General features: G+C 32.2%; 1 protein-coding gene across 1 annotated transcript; it reads right to left on the bottom strand.

The window, feature by feature from the left end:
* Positions 1–465: 465 nt before the first annotated feature.
* LOC143253948 (uncharacterized) lies at positions 466–27,287 on the bottom strand. The gene is made up of 6 exons (XM_076508587.1): positions 23,877–27,287; positions 9,928–10,060; positions 9,522–9,680; positions 9,033–9,243; positions 4,623–4,755; positions 466–784 (listed from the first exon to the last, which is right to left on the bottom strand). Exons 1-6 carry the CDS (start codon positions 25,043–25,045, stop codon positions 742–744), a joined length of 1,848 nt encoding a protein of 615 aa, XP_076364702.1. The 5' UTR covers positions 25,046–27,287; the 3' UTR covers positions 466–741.
* Positions 27,288–27,519: the final 232 nt, after the last annotated feature.

Genomic DNA, 27,519 nt, shown 5'->3' with positions numbered 1-27,519 from the left:
AAATCGGAGACTTGTCCGTGATAAATTTTAATACGTAACATATACGAAATGTTCTTTCATTACAACATTACTACCCTAAGCATTTGTTAGAGATAACAACCTACTTATTCTTAACAAACACGTTTTCGAAGCGACATAAAATACTCATTGTATTCAAATATCTATATAGACTGGTTTACTGTGTCATAAAACAGTGCTCCATTATTTTGAAATAAATGAAGAGATTAGGTAACTGTTACATCTTGAAGTTGACCTGAAAGATATTTTTATTCTATTTTTGCTCCTTGTTTACTTCACTATGTATTCCATTATTTACTATGTAGCTTTTAGAAGAACAAAACATACAGAAAAAATATATAGGCAATTGATGAGTTGTTCTTCTAAGAGCTACATATTAAATATAGTAAACATAGTATGATTTGTTTAGACAATGACACAACTATAAACTATAATTTCTCCTGTATATTTGTTTTAAACAATTACATAATTTTATTCCATATATTTTTGTATAGACAATGACACAACTATAATTTCTGTGGTAGATTTAGTGTAAAAGTCGCATATCCATATTGTCTGCCTGCATAACTAACATATATTTTCTGTTCTTTCTATATAGTTTATTCTTTTTTTTCCCGCTAACATTTTTACTCTCTATTTCCTTTGCAAGGTGTCTTGAGTAGCTCCATATTTAATCCTTTCTCATTTCCTGTACGAGTTTTGTACATCTTGATTAACACGACTTTACATACTGTCGAGGTTGCTACATGACTTGAAAACCAGATTGCTGAAACCAAAAGAAAATATTGAATATGAGAAGAAATTCCCATTATTTTGTTAATATATTAGTATTTGCTCATACAAAGAACAATTCACGACATTTTACCTACTTTTGTGAAATAAAACAGTAGTATACAACCTAATACGTTTTGTCTTAAGTAAAGACTTAGAAACAAAAAAAATAATCGAAATCTATTCAAGAGCTTCAAAACTAAAGTATGAAAAATTGGTTGCATTTTACTTATTTTTCTCCTTTAATTTTTTCCGTTAATATTGTCTAAGCCGCTCTAATGAACGTTCTTAATCATTAATTTTGTTTCAGAGAAAACTGTATATATGAAACACTTCAGCAGAATAAACAACACGTTTATGGATAAATCGAACAAGAGGCAAACAAACTGCTAGATTATTTGAACAAATGGGACTCACAGTACAAACAACTTAAAAAGTGTTCATTTTTCTTAGTAATGCTTTGTATAATTATTAAACTACCATTATTTATTGATAAAGGCTTCAGTACGTGATAACTTTCGTGTTTCCATAATTATTTCAATAACATAAATATATAATTTAAAAATATTAAACGAGAAACATCAATGAATTATAATAAATGTTGTGAGTCAGTAGTGCACAGGGTAGCAAAGATGTGTAAAAATATTGTGGACTATATTTTGGTATCTAATAAAAACATTTCGTAAATGTAATGTAGGGATGGTAGTACCAAAAAGAATGCAAACAAGAATATAAAGATGACACAGCTATAGATTCATCATCCCTATGTGACTTTTAATATTAAAATTGAATGTTAAAATGTAAAATGCACCAGTACAGAATGGTTACGAAGCTGGTAAATTCGACCGACATCGCAGCGAGAGTACTTTATAGTCTGTAATAATCAAAATTGGTTGTATAATGTACAAAGCATTGAGTATCCTATATGTCACAGTTATCTAATAACACTTCCAGTTTCATCCTAACCGTAAGTTTTTAAAAGATATACCAGATTTCTGTAAAAAAGCTAACTTTAAAAGTTAGTGATAACAACGTTTACATAAGAATTATGATTATTTTGTAATTACTACTAGTTACTGTGACTATAATTGTTTAGTCAGAAACATGTATAGTGGATTTAAGTTTAAACTGTTGTGATAATGTAATTGTATATTTATTTAGACTGAAATCAGAAGACACAAGATCAACAATTGGGTATATTGGTCACTTTCTGGTTTGGTATCTTTGCAATCATTTCTCGCTTGTTGAGTAGAGAAAAAAAATGAAATTTAGTGTCAGTCATCTTTAAAGCTACATTTTTGTCATTTTTAATTTTTATCGTGCATATTAAGTACCAAAGTCATCCCTAAATACAGACTACAGCCTCTTTGATTATTATAATGTTGTGGTCCACAAAAGGGAGATTAATATTAAAGTAACAAACAAAGAGTTATCTCTATTGTTAGTGTTTGTTTTAGAGCATAGCCACATTAGGCTGTCTATTGTGTCTGCTGTAGGGAAATGAACTGCAGATTTTAGAGCTGTAATGTCTTAAACTTACTGCTGCCTCACCAGGGGATAAGATTTACAAGCATAATGAAGTTTTCTTGGGGACATGTATGTTACCCAAGATAAAAACACTTCATTATGTTTATAAATCGTTGTTTGTCAATTTATTATTATACTGATATAATGTACTTCAATACAGAGTTAGAGAAAGACGGATTTTTTCATAAGAAATAACTGGCAAGTTTTAGAAATTTCATGAAAGATGAGATCTTTGTAGAATTTGGAAGCTTCGTGTACTACACAGAAAACTAGCATAAAATAAAAATATAAAACTGAGTACGTCTAAAATAATTAGTTATTTCATTAGTGTGTTAGTCATTGAGAATTAGTGAATTTACTAATCTGTGATTCAGTTCGTAAACCAGACAACGAATCAGTTACAATGTTTGTTACTTTTCGATTATTAAGGAAGTTGTGCAAGTAAGTTTATTTTAAATATTTCTATTAAAACTTTGTTTGTAAAGTTAGGATTACAAGTGAACGTAGTCTGTAGAAAACTAATTTGTTATTGTTTTGTGGACTTGACGTCACACAGTTTTTAGTAGATAATTTAAAATAATTCGCCCAATGACATAATACGTTACAAAAATACAAAGTAGTTACTGTAAGGGTGCGTCCAATGATATAATAAGTTATTATAATATGTAATTGCTACTAAAACATTTTAAAACTTGTTGATAATACTATGTCACAAAATGTTACTTTTTCTTGTTCCTTGGCAGAAAATATTATTTCCTAATTGCTTATGCCTAAAGTAAATGGAAAAGACCTATTTTTTCTCTTCAAACTTTGCTTTTGTGACCTGGATAATGAAATTTTAAAATATACCCAATTTCCAAAACATTTCAGGAAATTTCAGTGCTGAGTAGCTGATAAAGAATTTTCTCTAACTTAGAAGAATTTTCAAGAAATTTCTAGAATGTTGTAGAACTTAGAAAATTTTTCTAGAATGTTGTGGAACTTATGATGATTTTCAAGAACCTTTTAGAATTTTCTAGAACTTTTCATAGTAATATATATACAGAGGCTGATCATTCATCACTTCAGTTTAGTTTTAACTGCCTACATGAACACCCACACCTATCTGATTTTATCAGAGATGGCATTAAGAAGCTGCAAGCATTCTCCAGACGCATTTTTCTATATATGTAGCCAATTTATCAAGGCAAGAGTGAAAAAGTACTCTGTGATAGCAACTGCTAAAATGTGTGAAGTCTACAGACATATTTTGGCATGCCTGTTGGGGATCAAGACAAATCCTGGGCATATCATTTTACTTGCGAGCATTGCAAAAAATGTCTAGAAAGTAAGACAGACAATTTTTGCTTGCTTGAATAGAAGGTTTTATATTATACAAATTTTAGACCTTTTAAAATTTAAATATCTTTTAATTTTTTTAAATTTTCAATGGTATAGAAAAAATATCACATACAAAATTTTTGCACGAACCTCTTACATATTAGTCGTGGATGAAATAAATTTATTCTTCAGAATAAAAATTTTATTTTGCTTTTTTGGAAGATGGTATAGAGGAGAAAAGAGGGCCATGAAGTTTGCTATTCCAAGAATTTGGCGTAAACCCACTGACCACTCAAGCAATTACTACTTCTACAAGGTGGACCCTTCCAAACGTCGAGTTGGAAAGAATGTATCTGTTATCATGTATCTGGACCTTCCAGCATCCATCGCCCCAGTGCCACAGTGGTATGAGCTCCCTTGTACCCAAGCCATCAAAGAGAAAGCAGCTATCCTCAGAAAAAAGCAGCTAATCGGAAGAGGAGGTAAATGTTGAAGATGCAGATTACAATTTGAGTGGTGAAGTTGGTGAGAGAAACCCACACTACCCCAACCAAAGAGACCTCAATGACTTGATCAGAGATCTTTGTCAAACAAAGTCGAATGCCGAGACTATATTTGGGGGCTGATACTTGAAAGTGATTTACACTACAGTCGCAAATCTCGAAAAACTACTCACTTCTAAACATTTTTGTTCATTTTTGTACAACTTTTGTATAAATACTTGCAAATCTTGGTTCAATTATTGTTTTATTCAGACCTCATGTAAATGAAAATGTGCAAATTTGCCCGTTTTTATATAGAAAATAGGTTAGTTTCTGAATTTCATTATCCAGGTCACAAAAGCAAAGTTTGAAGGGAATAATGGCCATTTGCTGTACTTTTACAACATAAGCAATTAAAAAATAATACACACAATCAAGGAACAAAATTTATGTCACATAGTGTAATGAATGAACTGAAAATTGTGTAGAATCCTCAGTGCTTACTGCTTCTTTGTTGTTGCTCTTCGACCCACTCGTAAAACAACAGAGCCTTGTTTAATCCGTTTGAAAGCTGCTATTGCCTCTGCATGCGATAGGCCCTGTAATGGGTGCCCATTAATCATAAAAATTTCATCACCTAAGAAAATAAAATAATTTTAATTATATCATGATTATAATTTAGCAAAGGAACGTGATAGTGTATAAAAATTCAAGAATAAATAAGCAGAATAATATAATTTTAGTAAATAACTTTTATTGAGTGACGTATCAAACCTTGATTTAAGAATACTTATGCAATGAATTCTTTATTTATAAAAACAAAGTCGAACAATAAAAATAAAGACGGTTGAAAAAACACCAAAGGCTTTTATTTATAAGATTAGAATGTTTTGGAATACACTTATTCAATTTTCAGCGGTATTTGAAAATAGAGTTACAAAGATATTTATTAACTAATGCTGTAGTATCATTAATTTTCCATTTACTTAGATATTAGATAAAGTAAGAAACAAAATGTGGGGAAACAGGTTAATTAATATATTACAAATGACTATGAATTAAAAGTTACGTGTGACAGTGATAACTCTTCTTAACAAATATTTGATTTCTGGTACTTATATAAACTTATATAAAATTCAACTGTTTGTTAAAAATAACTTGTAATCCATGATACATTTGTAATATATTCTATAATTTATTCTGGACTTCTTATGTTTCTCTCTTTACTCAATATCTAAGTGAATTAGTGATTAATGATACTATAACATTAATTAACAGATATCTTTGCAGCTCTATTTTCAGCTTTCGCTGAAGGTGGAAAAATGTATTCCGAAATGTTAAAGCCTTCTAAATAAAAAAGTGTTTTATCAGTCGTCTTTATTATTAGGTAATTACGTTATTCTTTAAACTTTAACAATGCAACTGCATGGAATATAATGATGCCAAAACAAAAAAAACAAAACAAAAAACAATAGCTACTATAAGTTAATATATTAAATTTTGAATGATGTATTTTATTAGTAATAGTTTCTTATAGAACTTTTACATAAGAATAGGTAAATTAACTATTTAGGTAAATCCTTGAACAGTGGGCAGCAATCAGATAATTACAAGCTAATGTTACTCCAATTTTCGAGGGTGAAATAAAAATTGTCCTAGTAATTATAGATCTATTAGTCTTACATCACTGGCGAGAAAAGTTTTTGAAAGCCTGACAAAAGGTGCTTTAGAAATACATTTAGCAAAGTTTAAAAATTTGTTGGATATTCAATATGGTTTCATTATGGGAAAATATTACCTTACTAATCTTTTGACATTATGTTATAAAATCACTGCTTATGTGGATGATGGTACACGAGCAGATTTTGTGTATCTGGATTTACGTGAGAGAACATTTGATTGATATCACACAAAATGCTTGTTAAAAACTGTCTGTAGGTATGGAGGTAGGTTAGCTCATTTGATAGAAAACTGGGTGGTGAAGTGAGCAGAGAGTTTTTATAAACATAATTCAGTTGAAACTGGATTAATGTCACAGGTGGGGTACGTCAGGATACCTGGGGTACAGTTGCTGTATTTTATTTACATTAGTGACAAAGAGGAAGGAATGGTCAATAAATTATTTAAATTTGATAAAAATATTAAGATTTGGTGCTTGCTGGCTGTGAAGAGGATACAACTGCTATACAAATTAATTTGGAAATTTTGTATGACTTTGAATTATAATACATACAAGGTAATCTGTAAAGGATAATTAATTTGAATTTTGAGTGTAATTGTGATGGAAATATTTTTTAAAGTGTTTATGGGAGAAATTGATCTTAGTGTTCTAAGTGATCAATCTCTTAAGCTATCCAAACAATGTGTTGTTGCTACTGGCAAGGCAAATAAAATTTCAGGTTACATCTACAGAAATATTGAACACAAGTCTAAAAAGATCAAGCAATATTTGGAATATTGTGTTCAGTTTTGGGCCCCCTTTTTGAAAAAAAGGATATTAAGCTGGTGGAAAGGCTTCAGAGAAGGACTACTAGGATGATACCTGGGATGGAAGTGTTATCATACCAGTACAGATAGGTTACTATTGCTAAACTTCTTTTATTATGAGAAACGTAAACTTATAGAGGATTTGACTGAGATGTTTGAGGTTGTTAGGGGTATTAATAGTATTAAGGCATCATATTTTTCATATTTAATGGTTAAAATGGTAGAGCTACGAAACACATAAATTTTGGCAGAGTAGGAGTCACCTTCAGCTAAAACAGCTTTATTTTTGCAACAGTGTGATCGGCCTTTTTAATATTTTGGTTTCAGACGCTGTTAGTTTAAGAGAGTTAAGGAAAGGCTTGATACATATTTGAACGGGGCTAGCTTCGAGTGTTTTATGAAAAATAAAGTTTAGTTTAATTAATAAGATGGCCTAGAAAGACCAATAGATCTCTCATTGTCCTTAAATTATACGTATATGTACAAAATAGAAATAACGTAATATTTGTAATGCAAATCATAAGACAAAAATAATGGAATTAGAAATATAAACATGTTGAAACACATCGTATCGCCGTATAAAATTTGTTTAATATAAATACACAAGCTTAATTCGGTATACATGTTTACGATAGGCTGAAAAACACCGTACAAATATGTAACTAAATATGGTTTTAGAGATCGTTTGGGCAACATATTAATGATGAACAAAACAAAGGTGAAATAGGTAATAACGAAAATACTAAAGATCTACAAAGGCATATTGGATATAGTTACGAAATACTTTCTATGGTAGATGACATTAAGAATCCTTCCGCCTTTTACAGTTAGGTCATTTTGGCAGAGACTCTAGAAAATTTATAAAGAGGTGCCGTGATTGGGTGGTAGATCGTGGCTTTTGTAACCATTGATCAGTAACTCATATGATCTAACACTCACGGGGAAGCGGTTCTTCCAGTCCATGATGGTTGTTTTGGTTAAGTATATTTCAGACCACCAAGGCGTCTAAAATATAACCAGGATTGACCAGAAACTCCTGCTTTTCTTTAGTTGGTAAGGGCTTCAAAATGAAATGGAGTGAATTTCTATTTAACTTGTAATTTGAAAGATTAAATCTTGTCACAAGACGTGTTGCCCCAGGAAAAAACCAGAATTAAATGCTCGTCAAGAGCTGCAAACAAGATTCAAAGCTAAAGAAGAGAAAAGCAAAACGAAGATGATGCCATGATGATGTTGCAGCGATAAATATGAAGATTTTCTTGTCTTATTGGTCCGAAGTTGTTGAGATGCTGATGGAAGGTTGGATCAAACATACCAGTTCCGATTAAACATACCTATAACTGTCTCTAACTTAAGGTAATTTTTATAAGCTAGTTCAAATGAAGTTTTTGTTTCATGGATTTATTATTATTTTTAATTTATCACTCCAATAAGTATTCTTTAAATTAATTACTTAAATATTGTTGGTCTGTAAATGGTCTTTTTCAGGGAGGTGGGGAGCTATAAATCCGATGAAAGGAAGCGGTTTTGATGGCTAGTGCTCATGAAGTGAGGAAGCTGATGTGATACCGACTAACTGATTGGTTTTTCAACCACTTCAGTACAACTTGTCACATCCGTGATGACAAGAAAACCCACTTGTAGAGAAAAATGTATGTGTAAAAACGGCTTGCATGGGTTGAGAAAATTTTTATGTAGAAGAGTGAAAAAAGTTTCGACCTTCTTCGGTCATCGTCAGGTTCACAAAGAAAGAAAGAGATTTTACATATATATTCAACTTTTATATATATATATATAAAACGATCTCTATCTATACCAGTAAGAGTAGAAAAATAGTATGTTACGGCAAATTTACAGTTAAATTTACGGCAAATATTAAGTTATACAGAATTTGAGAAAAAGTACCTTGTTTTACAAGGAAATGGAACACTTAAGAAAATATATAAAATACATTAAGAGTTTTAAAATATTATAATTTCTGCGATTACAGCTGTTTAATTTAGCCTTTTGTACCGAACAAAGAAACAAAAGTGCAAAATATACAGAACAAATAGAAGAGAGTACTAAAAACAGAAAATTATCAAATTCGCACAAGATTTGTTTAAAACAGACATTGAGAATACTTATGTTATATTATCTTTATCAAAGTAAAATCCATTGTGATTCAACATTTATATCTAAGAAATCAAACATTTTTAAAATTTTTAACCACACACACAACATTCTTGGCATTCCTACAGTAACTATTCAGCCAATACTCAAAATTTATATTAAATATATGAATTTAAGATAGCAACCAGAGATTAATTAATTTTTATTTCTGGATACACATATTATAAAACAGTTATTCTGATTTTGTTTGGGTCTCGTTTCAAGAAACGTCAATCCACATTTTCTACAATAAAAACAATACATAAAGCAACTCGCCTTCTTTAAGTTGGTTTGTTTTTGCAGCTTGGCCGTATGGGAAGATGGTCTTCACGAAGATACCCATGGCACCTTTTGGCGAGTCCTTTCCTCCAACAATACTAAACCCTAGGCTTTTTTTCCCTGATCCTTTTTCAAAAACAACAGTGTGAAAGGAAAGTTGAGAAGCTCTAGGCCTTCTAGGCAGTGTATATAAACCGGTTTCAGCAACCTAAGCAGATGGAATTGGATACATAGATCAGATATGATATAACTTATGTCAATAAATCTGTTTCATCTCTTTCCTTAGCTAGCAATAACTTTGGTAGTTTTATTTTCTCTCTCCAGTTTCCAGCATTGAAGACATTTATCTTTCAAAGAGTGAAGTTTCAAAAATTACACGTCTGCAGTTTAACGATTGTAAATATTATAGTTTTTATATGTTTTAGAAAGTGATACCTATCGTTCAAAATATAGATCAGTTCTGTACGGTTTCTAAAAAGAGTTTACCCTATTTTCTTGTTGGACAAATGTATGAGATCTTCTGCCACTAAACGGTAGATGTACTTTATGCTTATTATAGGTTGAGGTCTTATCAACATGCGAACTTCCTTTTATTGGATCTGACAACATCGTGTTTTCCGATGGAATCGCTTTCCAGTGGTCAGGCTAAAAGAACGCAGACAAATTCACGATTATTTTGTTCTTTTAAAACCTTGAAATTGTATTAACAATTAAAAACACGTTCTATATATATATATAGATATAGATATCCTTCACGTTATCATTTCAGCAACAGATAAGATTTACTAGATTTATCAATTTTTATTGATTTACGAAAAATAACATTAGCAATTCATAATTCACTTATGGTATACTCATCATATAAGCTTTGAAAAGTGTAAACAATACAAACCCTTCGCACCACCAGGTGGTAGACATCTGTGGTTAGATCATTCAGAAGACGCAGAACTTCCTTAAACTCCATATCATGCAGCTGTTGTCCATTGATCATAAGAACTTCATCTCCTGACCGAAGATGGTCGCATCTACTCGTATATTTTAAGAAAAATATTACTGTACTAACGTATTCACATAATTTGACTGAAAACATGGTCACATCTACAACAGAATTACTGTACTAAAACGCCTGTTTAATTTGACGAAATATGGCTGTATCTACACATATACATCAATAACAAATACTGTACTAAAGTGCTTACATAACCTAACTAGATATCCCTGTATTTGCCTTTCCTTCTTATACAATATCATGACGTCATGAGATCGTTGACGATAATAAATTTCCATTTCTCCTTGTGCCTTGGTTTCCTTCAACAACTCTGTATAATTACTAATTGTTCTTAACCATGTTATGTGTCCATCAAAATTCTTTGTTTCCCTTTGCTTCTCTTTCTTTCTATCTTGTCAGTTGTCATGTGCTCCATCTTTTTTTCCCCTCATCACGTGGCCAACGAACCTAGCTTGTTTCATTTTTATTTTCTTCATGATGTTGCACGTAGTGTTTGTACCGGTTCTTCTTCATGACCTCTCTTCTTAGTTCATACTATTCGTAGCATTCTTTTTATGAACCAGATTTCAGCTACTCCAGGTTCTTACTCAGTTATTTGTTATTGCTCATGTTTCACATCCATGTGTAGTTATGAGTGACACCGTAAGACGTTTCTTTCTTACTTCTATTGATATATTTTTATTTATCAATAAATCTTTCGTAACTTGAACGGCTTTCTAAGCATTATTCTCCTTTTTTAACTTCTTTCTATGAGCTCACTATCTGATGTTATTCATGAGCCCAGATAGTTGAGACAGTGAACTTGTTTGATTATTTTTTCCCATCAGCTGTAATATTTTATTCTGGAATACTGCTTTTCTTGAATCTTACCATATATTCTGTTTTGTTGCTATAAATGTTAATCTTTTTTTTCACTTTCATCAACAATTAAATTTATAATTTCTTTTAGGAACTCTCATATTTAGGGGGTAAAGGCGCTCGACCCGTAATCTGAGAGTCGCGGGTTCAAATCCACGTCACACCAAACATGTTCGCTCTTTCAGCCGTGGGGGCGTTATAATGTTACGGTCAATCCTACTATTCGTTAGTAAAGGAGTAGCCCAAGAGTTGGCGGTGGATGGTGATAACTAACTACCTTCCTTCTAGTCTTACGCTAGATTAGGAACGACTACTGCAGATAGCCTTCGTGTAGTTTTGCGTGAAATTCAAACACCAACAATCTCTCATTTTTAGCAATTTAGCACAGAGTGATTTTTCAACTTTAATTTTCGGCCTATTTTCTATATCTCTGAGAATCATTTTACCGTGTATTGAGTGAAAAGAAAAATAACACATTCTTGTCTGTCATCTCGTTTTATTTCTTGAAAAGTACCGATATCGTTTCCTATCTGTGTTTTGTTTTTAGTGCAGATAAATACACATGTATAAATTTTTGTACCTTAAATGTTCTTTCTGCTAATGTTCTCTATATAAATGTATATGAGTGTTTTTTGTTGCCAAATTTTTGCACCTGCTATTTCAGTGTTTGTTACTCATTTTGGTGATAAGTATTCTCAATAGGATTTTGTTTATGTGGCGTATAATGTTTATTCTTCTTCCTAATACACACACTTAATTGTTCCTGATTTTTAAGCAATGTGATAACAGTATCTGCACATACATATAAATAAAAATTACTGTACTAAACTATTATATAACCTCACCAAAGATGGTTGCATCTATATATACATTTCACATCATTTGACTGAAGTAAAATTGATTGGATGTTACTTTGACTTGTTTGTTTCCTATTTACTATATATTTGTTTGAAAAGTGTTTTAGTCCCAGTATTAATTCTTTAATTGGTTGTTACTTGGACTAATTTAGCGACCCGGCATGGCCATGTGGGTTAAGGCGTTCGACTCGTAATCTGAAGGTCGCGGGTTTGAATCCCGTCACATCAGATATGCTCGCCCTTTCAGCCGTGGGAGCGTTATAATGTCAGGGTCAGTCCAACTATTCGTTGGTAAAAGAGTAGCAAAAGAGTTGGCGGTAGGTAGTGATGACTAGCTGCCTTCCTTCTAGTCTTACACTGCTAAATTAAGGACGGCTAGCGCAGATAGCCTTCGTGTAGTTTTGCGCGAAATTCAAACCAAACTATTTTAGTTCCTATTGTTAAATGAATTAAAATGTTTAATCAAGTGTATCAGATAAACTATGTATTTCAAATGTACCAGTGAAGGCAGCTATCAAGACGTAGTAATAGTTTTTCACTGAAAATGTTTGAATAGATAGAATTAATTTAATTTATATGATGAACGATTAGTAAGAGCTTAAGTTTAACAGAACATTAAGATTTATGGAATTAGTATTTTTAGAACTAAATATAAATTTCCAGCAAAATCTGTGTTTTTGACACATATTTATGCAAAAGAATGTCTCCATTTAAAGTTTGTTATTATACTCTGCAAATATTTAACTAAGTCGGTGATCATGTTATTATCGTGTTTTTGTGACAGAGCCGTCTGTCCCAAGGTATCATTTTTGAACACATGACCGAGATCATTAACCTCAAGTCCAAAGATTGTATCATCAGCACCATTCATGGAAGTGCACGTGGTCCAGTTATAGTCGAAGGTCAGTCATACTGTTAGTTGACACTCATACAGCAGTACAAGCGTTTCACCATTTAATGCTACAAACACCTCTCGAGGGTCAAGTTACCACTCAAGTCTGGTAAAGGTAAAGAATATCACTAGGCAGAAACTGATTTTGTAGTGAAAACTGTTTAAGGTAAAGACCGTTGACACATTATTATGGTACCCCTGTAAAATAATAAAAAAAGTTTTCTTTCAATGGCGTACTACAATTTATTTATGTTTCAAAGTTTTTACTTATGCCTTTTTAATTTTAGCAAATATCCTTGATAAAATGTTTCAAAGGGCTTTAGCAATTAGAAATTGCACAAACAGCCATAGATGTTATTTGTGATCTGTAGCTGGAACTTTGCACCGTACATTTAAAGATAAGAATGCTATTGAAAAATATCTTTGTTTTGAAATATTAAACAACAATGTTTAACGAGGACTGCTTTAACTTCTGAATGTGTTAGTTATTTATAAAACTCAAAGAATGAACACTGGAACCAAATGCATTCTAAAATTTTCACCCACAAGTTGCTTCAAAACAATAAGCCATTTAACTCATTTATTCGAATAATTCAGCTTTGCCTATTGAACTTTATTTTAAGCACTTTAGCCGTGATTTGGCTACAGCTAACGGTGTGTTTTTGTTTTTCTAAAAATCAGTAGATGGTGGACCTTTAAGAATTTTTAGAATGTTGATATAGTCGTTCTACTAACTCTCCTCCCCATGTCTCTATCTAAGAATAAGGGTGAAAATGATAAAACTACAAATAAAACCACATACAGACTCCAAGGATCTTCTTCGTTTAATGAGTGCATTAAATACAAAATAAAGCTACACATTTAATTAGAAATTATATAAAGTTCGTCGTATAACGTGGTGTAAAGAAATGAAACAACAAGAGTGAGACTTACTTATCTTAATTGCTTTTTGAGTGTATTTTGTTATGCCAACGAAACACAAAGTACGATATGAATCAAAACATAAATTGTATATGATAGGAGGGCTTTGAAAGCTACAAAATAAGTGAGTTTATACATTGATAAAAGGAACCATTTTGAGCAAAATTAGAGCCCTTTCAGACCCTTGTAATTCTTGAACCTATGAAACGTCAGTTGACATTCCAACCATCTCTCCGAAATTGAAATGAGGGTATTGTAATTGTAAAGCACAGGGAATAAGTCAAAGTCATAACAATTTAATAGTTGATGATGTTTGGTAATCTCTACGGAAAACAAGGAAATAGAAATGTGATATCTATTCTTTGAATACGCTTATTTTTTATTATTTTTTAAATATGTAACAGAAGCAGGTTTCATGCCACACACTGGACACTTAAACTCTGCAACGCTTCATTACCGTATTTGCCAGTATATAAGACAATCCCATGTATAGGACGACCCTTAATTTTTCTATGATATTAAGTAAGTGTATTTCTTTGAGATTCGGTGTATCGGACGATCTCTATGGTCAAGTAACTCTAGAATGTAACATTTGTGAGAAATTTTTAGTTATGTTTAAACTGTGCTAACATGCGCTCTGAGGTAACCAATAAAATCACAAGTGTGGTTTTTCTATGCTCTTCAAATGATACTACATAAGTTACAACATAACATAAATATAATATAAGTTACAAGCATGTAATAAACAACTTTAAAACGTTTTGATCACTGTTGAGGGCATTTTATATTATAGAAAAAATACTAAACCATAAGATAGAGTGATCTACTAAACAAACATATTTACAAAATTAATGTACCTTGCAGAACCAAGAAATAAAATATAAAACTAGTATTATTTCAGTGTTATGAACAAGATCAGTACATTTCAAATCAAGATTATCTTGATAAATTGTAACTAGCATGCGAGATAAATAACTTCTAGTTATGAAGAATCGAAACAAGTGATACAATCACAGCTATGTTATTGTAACACATCAGGAGTAGCTAAGGTTACTAGAATTCAGCAACACTAGCAATAAAATTTTTATAAGTTATTTTTTGTACATTAAGTGTGATGTTCCACATAATCAAGCGTGGTTACCACTACATGAAATCAATACAGCTACATAACATTAATTACAAATTATGTTAGCGTGTTGGGTGTGGTGTTCCATAGTACTCAAGGGTATCTGTTACTGCAGTAATTCAGTACTGTTAACACGACTACATTCATTATAAGTTATGTTACTCAGTTAGGCATAGAGTTACACATTAGTCAATTGTAGCTACGTCTACTTTACACAGCTTATAAGACAATTTTAATTACAAATTATAGTAAACGATCGAGCGTTGTTCCACATTAGGTAAAGATTTCTAGTGTTAACGCTTCAAGAATTCAGTACTGTTAACAGCTTTCATTGTTAGTTATGTTAGCAAAATGAATCTTTAGTGAGATTCATATATCAATGTTTTTGAAATTATATTGGTTTGTTGAATAATATTTTTGTTTTATATATATGAATAACGCATACCATTTTTCTAAATTTTGCTCTCTCTTCTTCAAGTTTAGTTCAGTTATACATTTTCAAATTTTGTTCGCATGAGAACATAATTTAATGTCAACTCGCTTTCTAACGTTTTCTATAGTCTTTCCAAATATAGAGCTATTTAAGAATTCGTGGAAACTTATTCAAAAGCATTTGTGTCTTTAGTTATCTTTTGTGCCTTTAGATCAATATATTTCTGAAGATTGTTCGAACTCTTAACACTGTGAATTTTTCAGTTTAAAACATAAAGATAAATATTATTTAAGGTTTCTATAGCGAAGCTCGCAATTTTCCTTATCCCATAAAATTGTCACTAATTTCATTGATTTGATGTCTCTTCTGCTCTCTTGTGCAAGAGACATATCTGAGTGATAGTCATGTAGTTTATTTGGATAGCCCAAATCAATTTCAAAGATATAAAATGTTTCAAAATCATAAGTTACTTTTATTAGGTAAATGTTGGCTCATGGGGTAACTGCTGACTCATCCAATCCATACAGGTTATTAGCATCTGTGTTTATTATCTGTTTTGCTTTGTCACAACATTGAGATACCTTTCTCAAGCATTAAGATCATATCATATTCAGTCAAGAATTCCAATTCAACATTAGTAATTTTTAACACTTTATCACAAGATGAACTAGCTACTGTGTAATAGCAAGGAGGATCTAATGTGTATGTTTTCAAATATACATCTCTGAAGTGTTCAAAAGTATCAACTAATATCAAAATTTCGCTTTCCTTATAATATGCAATTCTTTTCAAACATTTAGGGAATGTATATTATCATCACCCGATATATCACATTCATTCAATACATAAAATGTTTCTTTCAATAGTAATTGTTTCTTACTACATTTATAAAACGAGTCAATATAATCATAAGGATAGAATCCTTTCCTTATTACAAAAATTGAATTTATCTTCCGGAAAACTTTATATTTTTGAACTGCTCTCTTTTTGTGAGGTCACTAGATGGTTTATCTAATCTACTAGCCATGTTCTTATATGAATTTATAAATCTGAATCTCAGGTTACCGATTTTTAAATTAAATGTAATATATTTTTCTTCATTATTTGGAATTAGATCAATTTCTTTAACTTCTCAGCCCAATTCCTTGATAAACATATTATCAATAAACCATGATATGAATGAAGGATTTATAAAAAACAGATTACAACTTGCGAGTGCAAATCATCTATATTTTCCAGATAAATGATCATGGTCGTGAATTCTACTTTCAACACTTATTTTTTTTGGGTATGATTACCTTATCACAAATATCAAGACACACAGTAGTGAGTCGTGCGGCCAAAACAGCCTGCAGAATACTGTGTGTTTTAACAGATGTAATAGTTTAACAATTTTGCACTTTCTGTTGCTCAGGTTGTGATAATCCAAACTATCACATATTTTCAGTGGAATGCTCTACTGGATCCTTACATCGCATACCAAATTTCAAGGCAATCTATTAAGAAATACACAAAATATAAAATTTTCAGTTTTGATTAATTTTTTCCTTTTTTCTACGCACCAAAAGTACGGACAATTATTTAGTAGAAAAACGTACGTAACTTTCACAGATTTTTTTTTTCAAATTTGGTACACTTTTGGAATCTAATTAGGTGTCAAATTGGTCGAAATATAAGTCACACATACAGAGTCATTCAACAAACACTGCTGAATTTTTACCAAACTTTTTGCGCAAATAAGCTTTCGATCTAATATGTTTACAACAGTTTCAACTAAGACTAAAAGTGGATCGTGTTTAGTCTTTTGCCATTCGGATTAAAGATGGCTGATTTAAAAGGAAGCAGCAAAAATATAGGATGAAAGCACGTGCAGATACCTATGTATTGGTTAGGTCAAGCAAATCAGATCAACAATTTCTTACTCAAGTTTTCAAAAGAATCATACAGGTGGATGATTGTTATTAATTGGCAACGTTTAAGCATAACTTTGGTAATTCTTCTAAATAAAGTACGATTAGCATCACGTGATGTTATCTTATGCAATTAGTGCAATTGCAGCTGTACCGAATATATGTTAGTAATGAGAAAGTTATTAACACTGTTTTAGAGAGGAAAATTATCACCATTATAAAGACAACAACAATAAAATTGGTTTTGTATAGGTCTGTTCTGAGAAATAGGGTTGCGATCCAAAGCTAATATTGGCTACTATTGAGTGTCACTTTCGTACTCAGTGCGGTTTGTTGGTGTTCGTTGAGTTTGTTTGCTTTGGAACTTCGCGCAAAGCTACATGAGGGCTATCTGCACTAGTCATCCCTAATTTAGCAGTGCAAGACTAAAGAAAAGGCAGCTAGTCATCACCACCCACCGCCAACTTTTGGGATACTCCTTTACCAACGAATAGTGGGATTGACCGTCACATTATAACGCCACCACGGCTGAAAGGGCGAGCATGTTTGGTGTGACGGGAATTCGAACCCTCAACCATCAAATTACGAGTCCAGTGCCTTAAACATCTAGCTGTGTTCATTGAAAAAAAAATTATGATATTCCATCATTCAAACCTGAGGTGTGAAAATAAAGTGCGGCTACAAAAATGATTAACCGTGCGTGTGTGTGTTTTCTTATAGCAAAGTAACATCGGGCTATATGCTGAGCCCACCGAGGGGAATTGAATCAGGACAATGCTTTATTGGTTAACAATAAGTCTCTTTAGTTCATTCTAGATGGAAATAATAATCACTGGTTTAAAGCTAATGATGTAGCTAAAGTATTCGAATGTCAGATAACAGAAATGCAATACGTGATTATGTTGGTATTGAAGATTTCATGATATTAACTACCGCCTAGAAACAAAGATCTTGGATAGCTTACAACCACCTCCAGTATTTATCAGTATTAAGAAATTACCTGAAATAAAAATGCATAAGAAATGAGTAACGTCAACTACAAAGAATAGTGAATATAAACTAAAAAAAAAGAAAAATCATTTTGTTTGAACATTTATATAAGTAACGTCTTAGTAAGAATATTATAATTAGAATGTTAATAGGAAAAAAAATATTAAAGATAATGAAAGAGAAAATATGAACTGGGATATAATGTTGAGGACTAACAAACAACGTCAGTGTGCTTAATTAACTTTAATGATTAGCTTTATAATTCCTTTAAGCAATTCTTTCATTTAAAGATGAGTCTTCAATAGTATTCAAATTTACCATTAATTTTTGATCTGAAGTATGTATACCAGTTGTGTCTATTAGCACTATCATATTTCTTACATTCTTTATCCATTCTGTTAATATCAGGATCATTTCTAGTTAGTCATTCTTGGGAAGTTTAGTAAAATGTCCATAGAAAATATGGGTAACTGCATTTCAAGAAATTAATTTATCTCACTTCAATCTAACTAGATCACTTTCTTTCAGTTTTTCTTTCGTTTATATCCGTTTAATTTTTCATGTTTAATATACTCCTCTCTTGGAAAGTATTTTAATATTTGTATGAAACCTTTCTCTTTTAAATAATTTTTTCTTCGATTGTACCTTAACACTTAAATAAAGTTGTCATTTCTATGTGTGAAACTTGTAATAACTTTTATACTATTCTGTTCTAGCAGATATGCTTTTTTATCACTACTCAAATAACATCAGCTTCTAGACATAATGCTTCTAAAGAGAAAAAGAAAACTCTTTTGAACCAATATAACTTATTAAAAATATAACACTTATCATTCATGAATACATTAATATTAGAAAAGAAGTTAGAAATTTTCCAATATAGAAATATTTTATTATGTAAGTACTCCTCCATTATTTATAATAGATTAAAACTCATTCTGTATGCCATTTCTGGAGAAGAGTTAAGATATAATAATAAAATTATTTAATGCCAACATAGAAATAATAACGTCCAAAGTAATTCACTGAAGTTCAACTGTTTGTAATGTTCGAAATCTATACCGTTTCTGGTCAAATTCTGTAATTTTCCAATTAACATACGTTAATCGCAATTATAGCTTCCTACGCCTTGAGTGTAGCTGACGAATAATATTGAAAAACTAGTATTGAAAAACTAAAACAAATACAAAACTTAAAAGAATGAAGGGAATAAATAATTATCTAGAAATAAAATAATCATCTTAAAGAGAAAAACACATATTAGAGGAAGTTAGAAATTTAAATGAAAAAACAGTAGGTTATATAAAATTATATACTAAAAAACTAAAAGTCTTGAAAAGTACATCTAAAGTTATAGAAATAAGTGGTTTAGGGTTAACTAATGCATTGAACAAACTTGCTGGTAAGTTAACAGCAGGAAACAAAAATAAAAAGTTATATACTCAAATTGTTGATTTATTGGAGATGTTACTTAAAGAAGTAGAGATAACAAGTAATGAAGTCAAAGAATATTATAAATTTATAGATCTTTAATGTATAATAAACAAGTTATATTAAGGGGGATTGATTTAAGTGATAGATATAAAAGGAAACTGCATACCAAAACCAAGATGTCTTAATTCAAATAAATAATTCTAGAAAACGTAATCACCAAATGTTTTACCCAAAATATAAATTAAACGGATGGACGACAAAAGAGGATTATAACATTAAACATGCAATTAAAACAAAATAGAATATTTTACATTTTTTTATTCTTATATTAATAGCAGTTTGCAAAGTAATTGTAGTTGGTGCAGTTGATGGGTTGGACATTTTTGGTGTGTAAAAGATAATGGATAGAGCCGATTGGTTAGGAGTTCCTAAATATTGCACAGAAATGGGAAAAAAGTAATCCAAAATTTGGAAGTGCCATGTAGAATAATGAACATGTAGAGAAAATAATGAAAAAGGCCTTAGGTGTGTTTGCCCCACTGATCTATTAAGTAAGAAGATAAAATTATTTTAAAATGGAATTGTTCAGTTCGATAAAGATACAGGACCTGGAACTTATTAGGCTAAATATTATAATGATTCAAAACATAGTTTCAATGAGTATTTCAATTTTTATGGATAATATAAAATAACGTAAAATTTTCTAAAGATACAATACCAAAAGAAATATTTAATATTAAGTGATAAATAAATTATATACGTTTCTAACTTTGTACAAAAAATGATATCAATAAAATGCGAATGTTATTGAATAAAAGAAAGAAACGCGGTCGTAGTCATTATGAAGTGTAATACATTCACTTTCAGTTGTGGAAGCGTTATAATCTGACGGTCAATCCCACTATTCCTTGGTAAAAGAGTATCACAAAAGTTGGCAGTGGATGGTGATGATTAATTGCCTTCCCTCTAGTCTTACACTGCAAAATTAGGGACCCCTAGGGCAGAGAGCTCTCGTGTAGTTTTGGGCGAAATTCAAACACAAACAAGAAAAATATTGCAAAAATTGAAGATATTAATGAAACATCAGAAATTAATATATTAGTATTGAAAAAAATGATAAATATTGAAAAATTAAATTTTGTTTTAAATTTTAAAATTGGCAAAACGAAATACGATAATTTGAAATTAGTGAAAATATTTATTCTTCAAAACTTTTTTATGCTAATAAGAATGATAATAGCAACTTAATTTCAACTACATATAATTTATTCGAGCAACTTTTGTATATTGTGAATTATAAAATTTCTGGAAATACCTCCAGAAATTGACGCAGACGATTTCCATTTTACAACAATTTTTAACGAAATGTTTTTACAGTTTTGAATTTGTTTTAAAGGGACAGAAAACAAAGTCATCACAGGTGGCGCGGAATCCCAAGTCCCTGATGGGGAGGCTTTGTTTTGTTTGTTTGTTTCTTTTGGTTTGTTTGTTTGTTTTTTGGAATTTCGCACAAAGCTACTCTAGGGCTATCTGTGCTAGCCGTCCCTAATTTAGCAGTGTAAGACTAGAGGGAGGGCAGCTAGTCATCACCACCCACCGCCAACTCTTGGGCTACTTTTTACCAACGAATAGTGGGATTGACCGTCCCATTATAACGCCCCCACGGCTGGGAGGGCGAGCATATTTAGCGCGACGCGGGCGCGAACCCGCGACCCTCGGATTACGAGTTGCACGCCTTACGCGCTAGGCGATGCCGGGCCGATGGGGAGGCAAAACTGCGGGCTTGGAGAGTTGGGAAATAACAACGATGTTTAAAGATTTTCATTTTCGATGTGTTTTTAGCGATTTTGAACTGTTATTAATTTTGAGCTTATATTTCCTGTTAGAATATTCTAGGTTAATTTTAATAATTTTGACCTTTTTCTTGGCGTTTTTTTTAAATTCATTTGCCTTAGAATGGCGCAAAAACAACATACATATTAGTACAATAATCTGTAGTACAAATTATGTTAGTTTATTACGAAAAGTTATAAAATTCAGTATCGCTAATATGACTATGTTCATTATAATTTATATTAGTGGATTGGGCGTGTTGATCCAAATTCGTAAAGCGGTGCTAACGCTAAAAGAATTCTGTACCATTAACATAAGACTCTTCGTTCTATGTATGTTAGAAGACGAAGCGTGTTGAGACAAATTAGCTAAACGTGGCGTATACTATACAAGAATGGAATACAGAAAACATGATTCTCTTCATCATTAATTAGATTAGTGAATTGAGCGTGGTGCTCAACACAGACAAAAGTAAGGAAATCTTCATGAACTCTATAACCACCAATATTTATAATCAGGTCTGACGTGGCCAGGTGGTTAAGGCGCTCGACTCATAATCCGAGAGTAGCGGGTTCGAATCCCCGTCACACCAAACATGCTCGCCCTATCAGCCGTGGGGGCGTTATAATGTATCGGTCAATCCCACTATTCGTTAGTAAAAGAGTAGCCCAAAAGTTGGCGGTGATGACTAGTTTTATTCCCTCTAGTCTCACATGCTAAATTAGGGACAGACTGGCGCAGATAGCCGTCATGTAGCTTTGCGCGAAATTCATAAAACAAACAAGCATTATAGTTTTCATTATAAGTATGTCAGTGGATTGAGTGTAGCGTTCCATATTAGTCAAGTATGGACTAAGCTACAATAATTCAGTACCGTCAACACGAATACCTTCGTTATAAGCATATTAGCGGATTGAGTGTGATGTTTAACATTAGTCACGAATAGCTAACACTAGAAGAATTCTTTACCGTCTACACAAAACTCTTCATTATAAGATGTGTTAGTGTATTCAGAGTTGATGTTTCGCATTAGTTAAGCGTAGCTAACACTTTTATAATTCGATATCGTTAACACAATAACCTTCGTTATAAGTAGGAATGAGTGTGGTGTTTCACAATGGTCAGGAGTATCAAACGATCCAACAATTCGATACCATTGACACAACAATTTTCATTATAACTTAGGTTAGAGGTTGTGCATGTTATTGAACATTAGTTAAGCGTAGCGAAAGGCGCAATAATCTTTTCTCGCTAATACAACAATCTTTATTACAAACTATGCTAGTGAATAAAACATTTTCTTCTACGCTGGCATGCGTAGCTCACTACAAGAAATCAGTTTCACTAACATAACAACCTTTATTTTAAGTATCTTATTGGAATGAGTGTGGTATTTCACGTAAGTGAAACGTATCAAAAGCTACAAGACTTTAGTACCGTTATCACAATCTTCATTACAAGTATAGTTAATGTTGTGAGTGTGATGTTCCACAGTAGTCAAGGATTCCTGGATTAACAGATATTAGAATAATTTAGTTACAATGACACTACGATCTTCTGTTATGTTAGTGGATTGTACGTGGTGTTCCACAGTAGTCAAGGTTTCCTGGATTAACTAATATTAGAAGAATTTAGTTACAATGACACTACGATCTTCTGTTATGTTAGTGGATTGTGCGTGGTGTTCCACATTAGTCAAGCTCGGATAACGCTGTAAAAATTCAATACTGCTAAGATGGCACTTCTTTACAAGTTATGTTAGTGGATTGAGCTTATAGTTCCACGTTAGCCAAGGATTGATGGAGTTGCTAACGTGCAGAGAATTCAGTACCACGAACATGGTTATTAGATATGTAACAGGATTGTGACGTTCCATATCAATCAAGTGTATTGAAAATTACAATAACTCACTGAAGCTGACATGACATTCTTTACTACAAGTTATGTTAGTGGATTGGGGTGGTGTTTTACATTAGTCAAATATGGATAATGTTACAAGACTTCCGCTATTTTGACAATCTTCAGTACAAGTTATGTATATATACTGAGAGTGGGGCTCTTATCAGTCTCTGATTAAAATAGCTAACTCCACAAGATATCAATACTGTTAATACGACAATCTTTATTATAAGCTATGCTGGTAGAATGAACGTGGTGTTCCACGACAGTCCATAAAAAATCTGCATTGCAACAACAGCAGGGCAAGGGAATTTTAAACCTAACAAGAATATTTTTGGTTATGATATATGAAAAAGAATGAATATCAGAGAAAAGTTATAATTCTATTACATAACTTTACAACTAATAATTTTAATTAGACCCAGTTGTAAGCATAAGATGAGAAAAATTCCACATTATGAAAAGTTATTTATACAAATTTTGACTACAATAACGTATAATTATATTTATATAAAAGAGAGCTTTATTAAATGTACTATATTTCTTATTTTCATGTTATATGAACCCCAAAGATTTTTTGTAACAAATTAAATTTTCCATTTTAAAATTATTTTAACAATAATGTAGGAGATCATAATAATAATTAACATTTATCGTGACAAAAATGTTTTACACTAACCTTTCTCCTATGCCATGTTTTTCCAGTTTTGTTATGATGTATCTTTTAGGTGACTGTTTATCAACTTCGTAAGGGCCAACAGAAATTCCTAATTGTCTGTGATCGTTTCTTTTTAACTCAACAAAAAAAGTTTGGGAATCTTGTACATATTGTAGAGACAACCTGTGCTGAGAACGGTCATTGCTAGATTCACTACGTAATCTTGAATGTCTTCGGTAATCAAAATTGTCCTCGAGCCGTTGTTTCCTCCATTTGTTATCGTAGGAAGATACAATGAAATGACTGGCATTTTTTAATTTTAATTCATAATTTAAATCGCCGCTCACGTCTTCACGAACACAGGTTTCCACCCAGTTTATATTTACATTTTCTTTTTCTATAGTTTCGGAATGAATCGATGAACAGTTTTCACAAAACTCTTCTGTTGAGTGACTTTTATCCACACATAAATTTGACACAAATAAACTATTTCTTTTATCTACATCATTTAGTGAATCACTATCTTTAGAAAAAAACTGCTTAGATGTTTTCTTTCGCCTGTTTCTAAGAAATTTGCGGTCTAAAGTCCATGCCTTAAATTGCTGAAATTTGGAACTTCCTTTTTTGACTTCACAGTTAGGCCTAATTACTGATGTCAAGTTGTTGGTTTCTTTTCGTTCAGTGGTTTTACTTCGGTCACAGTGTTGATCTTCTTTGTCAGGTAACAGATTTTGAACTTCATGTTTTAATATTGGCTTCAATTCACAAGCACTCTTTGTCCTTTTATGTCCTCTACCAAAAAAAGGCTTGGCTAGATGATCAGTTTGTCCTGAACTGGTCAGTTTCTGTAAAAACATGGCAAATTTCTGAAGGTTATTTTCTGTTGACCTTGTCGTACGCTCGCAATTGTCTCTTTCCGTACGAACTGATTTTAGTGGATGAGAAACTCCGAAGTTTTCATTTAATATATCGTGTTTTCCTTCGAACGGAACCTCTTCTCTGCTGTTCTTCGTGCTGTCACTGTCGTAACCCGATTCATCAGACCGAAGTTGAAGTGAACTCGCAGAAGAAAACTGAAGGCCACAGCGCCGCTGCTCCGATGTAGTGGGATTTCTTTTATCGCTATCAACAAAAGGTTTTTCCTCAATCAACGTCCCGAGTTGAGACTTAGTCTTCTTCGCGTGAAACATTTTGTTATATAGCCAAATCACACAGTATACAATACCTTCGAAATGTTCCTTCGACCACAGAAACTAGAGTTGCTTGTTTTGGACTTGTTTACTAACGCACATTATCTCTCCCGAGCACCAACACATGGTATATCGGAACTATCTGTGAGAAACGCGGACTTTAGCAGTTCGTTATATGAGACACGCTAGTGCTACTGCTCACTACGAACGTTACACCTCCCACAGGGTCAGGCGTGATGCTTCTGGCTGAGTGCTGCTGCTGTGAGTCATTCTTATGTTTACACTGCTTCCAGATGTTGTTACACCTTCAGCAGGGGTCGACCGGGGATGTGTCCAAAACACGGGACATGTTGTTGCCATCTGAAATAATGATTCGTGTTCCAATTACACGTTCTCGTCTGCTGCCCTTGAGAAGCACACCACGTGATCGTTATTATGTTGGATCTACAAAGCTCACGAAACAAGATATATATATTTCTTTTTAAATAACTAAATCTTCACTCAGAAGTTATTATTAAAAATTATTGATTCAGACCTCTCCCATTGACGCCGTGGTTACTTAACCCACTCTGGGATAAGAAAAACTAATTTGATGATTCGCCAGTTCTTTCGAATAATAACCAGATTAATGTAAGGAAATAATAATTAATAATATATGGTTCTAATACAAATAATCAATATAGTGTTAATAGATACTTACCTCAATTCTGGTATGTTGTGTAATAAATGAAAGTGATGACAAATTACAATTCATCAACTTAATCCAGTTCGTCGTACAGTAAGTAACAAATAATATAACTACTATTATTTATTTCGTATTTAAGTCACTCTGAAGAGCCTTGGTATTGTCCTAAAGTGTAAATGTGTGTGTTTTCTTATAGCAAAGCCACATTTGGCTATCTGCTGACACCACCGATGGGAATCGAACACCTTCCCGAAAGTCCTTTTCATTTTTTGATATATAGCAGATATAACTTGGCTGATAGACTGTTAACCACTTTCATTTACTTTTACCAAGAAATTGTTATTAACTACTTCGCTTTTAATGCATCACTTCTGCTAGCGTTTTCTGTATTTTATAGCAGCACTAATAAGATTATAAGTGTTTCTATTTCTGTCATACATTGTATTACAAACCTGCTTAGCATAAAAAATGAAAACCTTATTTATTATTTAGTTCCTATTCTTGTAGTTCTTGTTGTTACCAAAACTGAGAGTGAGCTAAACAAGTAGAATATCTGGTTTTGAGTTCACTTACTAAGTAAGTATTATTTTATTACAAAGTATAGCTTTTACAGTAAGGAAGATTAGTGTTTAGAACAGGACAAAGTTTGGATCACTAGTGCGATAATTCTCAAGTATATAAGTTTTAAAGTTAAATCTTGTGTATTTGAGAATGGTCGCTCCAAATTGATTCACTGTAGGTACATTATGCAAAATTACAACGGCCATTCTTTCTGTGATACAGGTATCGCATAATTTTACTAGAAGAAACGTAATAACCTATTGAAAATATAATTTATATGTAACACATCTATTGGAACACTTAGTAGAAGTCGAATGCTCTTGCAACTGAATAGGTTAACTCATTTAAAAGCACCTATCCTCGTGTAATGCTCAGTTGAACCAGTTTTCGAGCTTATTCCGGTATTGATCACAATGGCACAGCGGCATGACTGCAGACTCACACCGCTAGAATTCGGATCTCGATACCCTTCGTAGGCAGAGTACAGACAGCCCGTTGTGTAGCTTTGTGCTTAATTCTAAACAAACAAAATACTGCAAACAACAAACCTTAAAGAAAATAGACTTTATCCTGTACTCGGAAGTTTTGATTTTATTTGCAGTTCTTTGTAGTTGTTGTTGTTTGAAATATTTTTCCGAAGGTATTATGTAAGCGTGAAGTATTTGATTTGTAGTCATGGGTCAGGTCATAACTAAAATCAAGGCGCAAAAGGAATTAAATTCTAAAAAACAGCAACGAAACGAACGAGGAACTGTTAAATTAAATGGCTTACTGAGTATAGCAAATTGTCACTATTTTAAACTAAATGTGTTGTACAATATATAAATTATGGTAGTAGCATTTAGTAACTACTGGTTCTAGTCTAGGGAACATTAGTGGATTTATTTCTACCTAGGGTTATTCCTGTTGTAACTGTGGTGGTGAGTGATATCAGTGAAGTCACTTACACCTAGAGTAATTTCTGTTGTAACAGTGGTTCAGGAGAGGCGGTAACGAGTCACTTCCATCTAGAACATCTTCGCATTGAAGGTCTGAGAAGATTATTTATGTATAGTTTGTAAAGTTATTTTATTTATGCGTTCCTGGACAAAGATAGTACTCACCATTTAAACTCAAAACAACACGATGGGCTATCAGCGGTATGCCTATCGTGGGAGTCATACCCCGACGTGTAGCGTTACAAGCCATTATGTTTACAACTGAGTTATAGAGAGAAGGTTGCTACATG

This window comes from Tachypleus tridentatus, chromosome 6 (assembly GCF_004210375.1).
Source record: "Tachypleus tridentatus isolate NWPU-2018 chromosome 6, ASM421037v1, whole genome shotgun sequence".
Classification (NCBI taxonomy): domain Eukaryota; kingdom Metazoa; phylum Arthropoda; class Merostomata; order Xiphosura; family Limulidae; genus Tachypleus; species Tachypleus tridentatus.
Note: the sequence above shows the minus strand (reverse complement) of the source record. Positions and strands in the feature narration are given on the sequence as shown.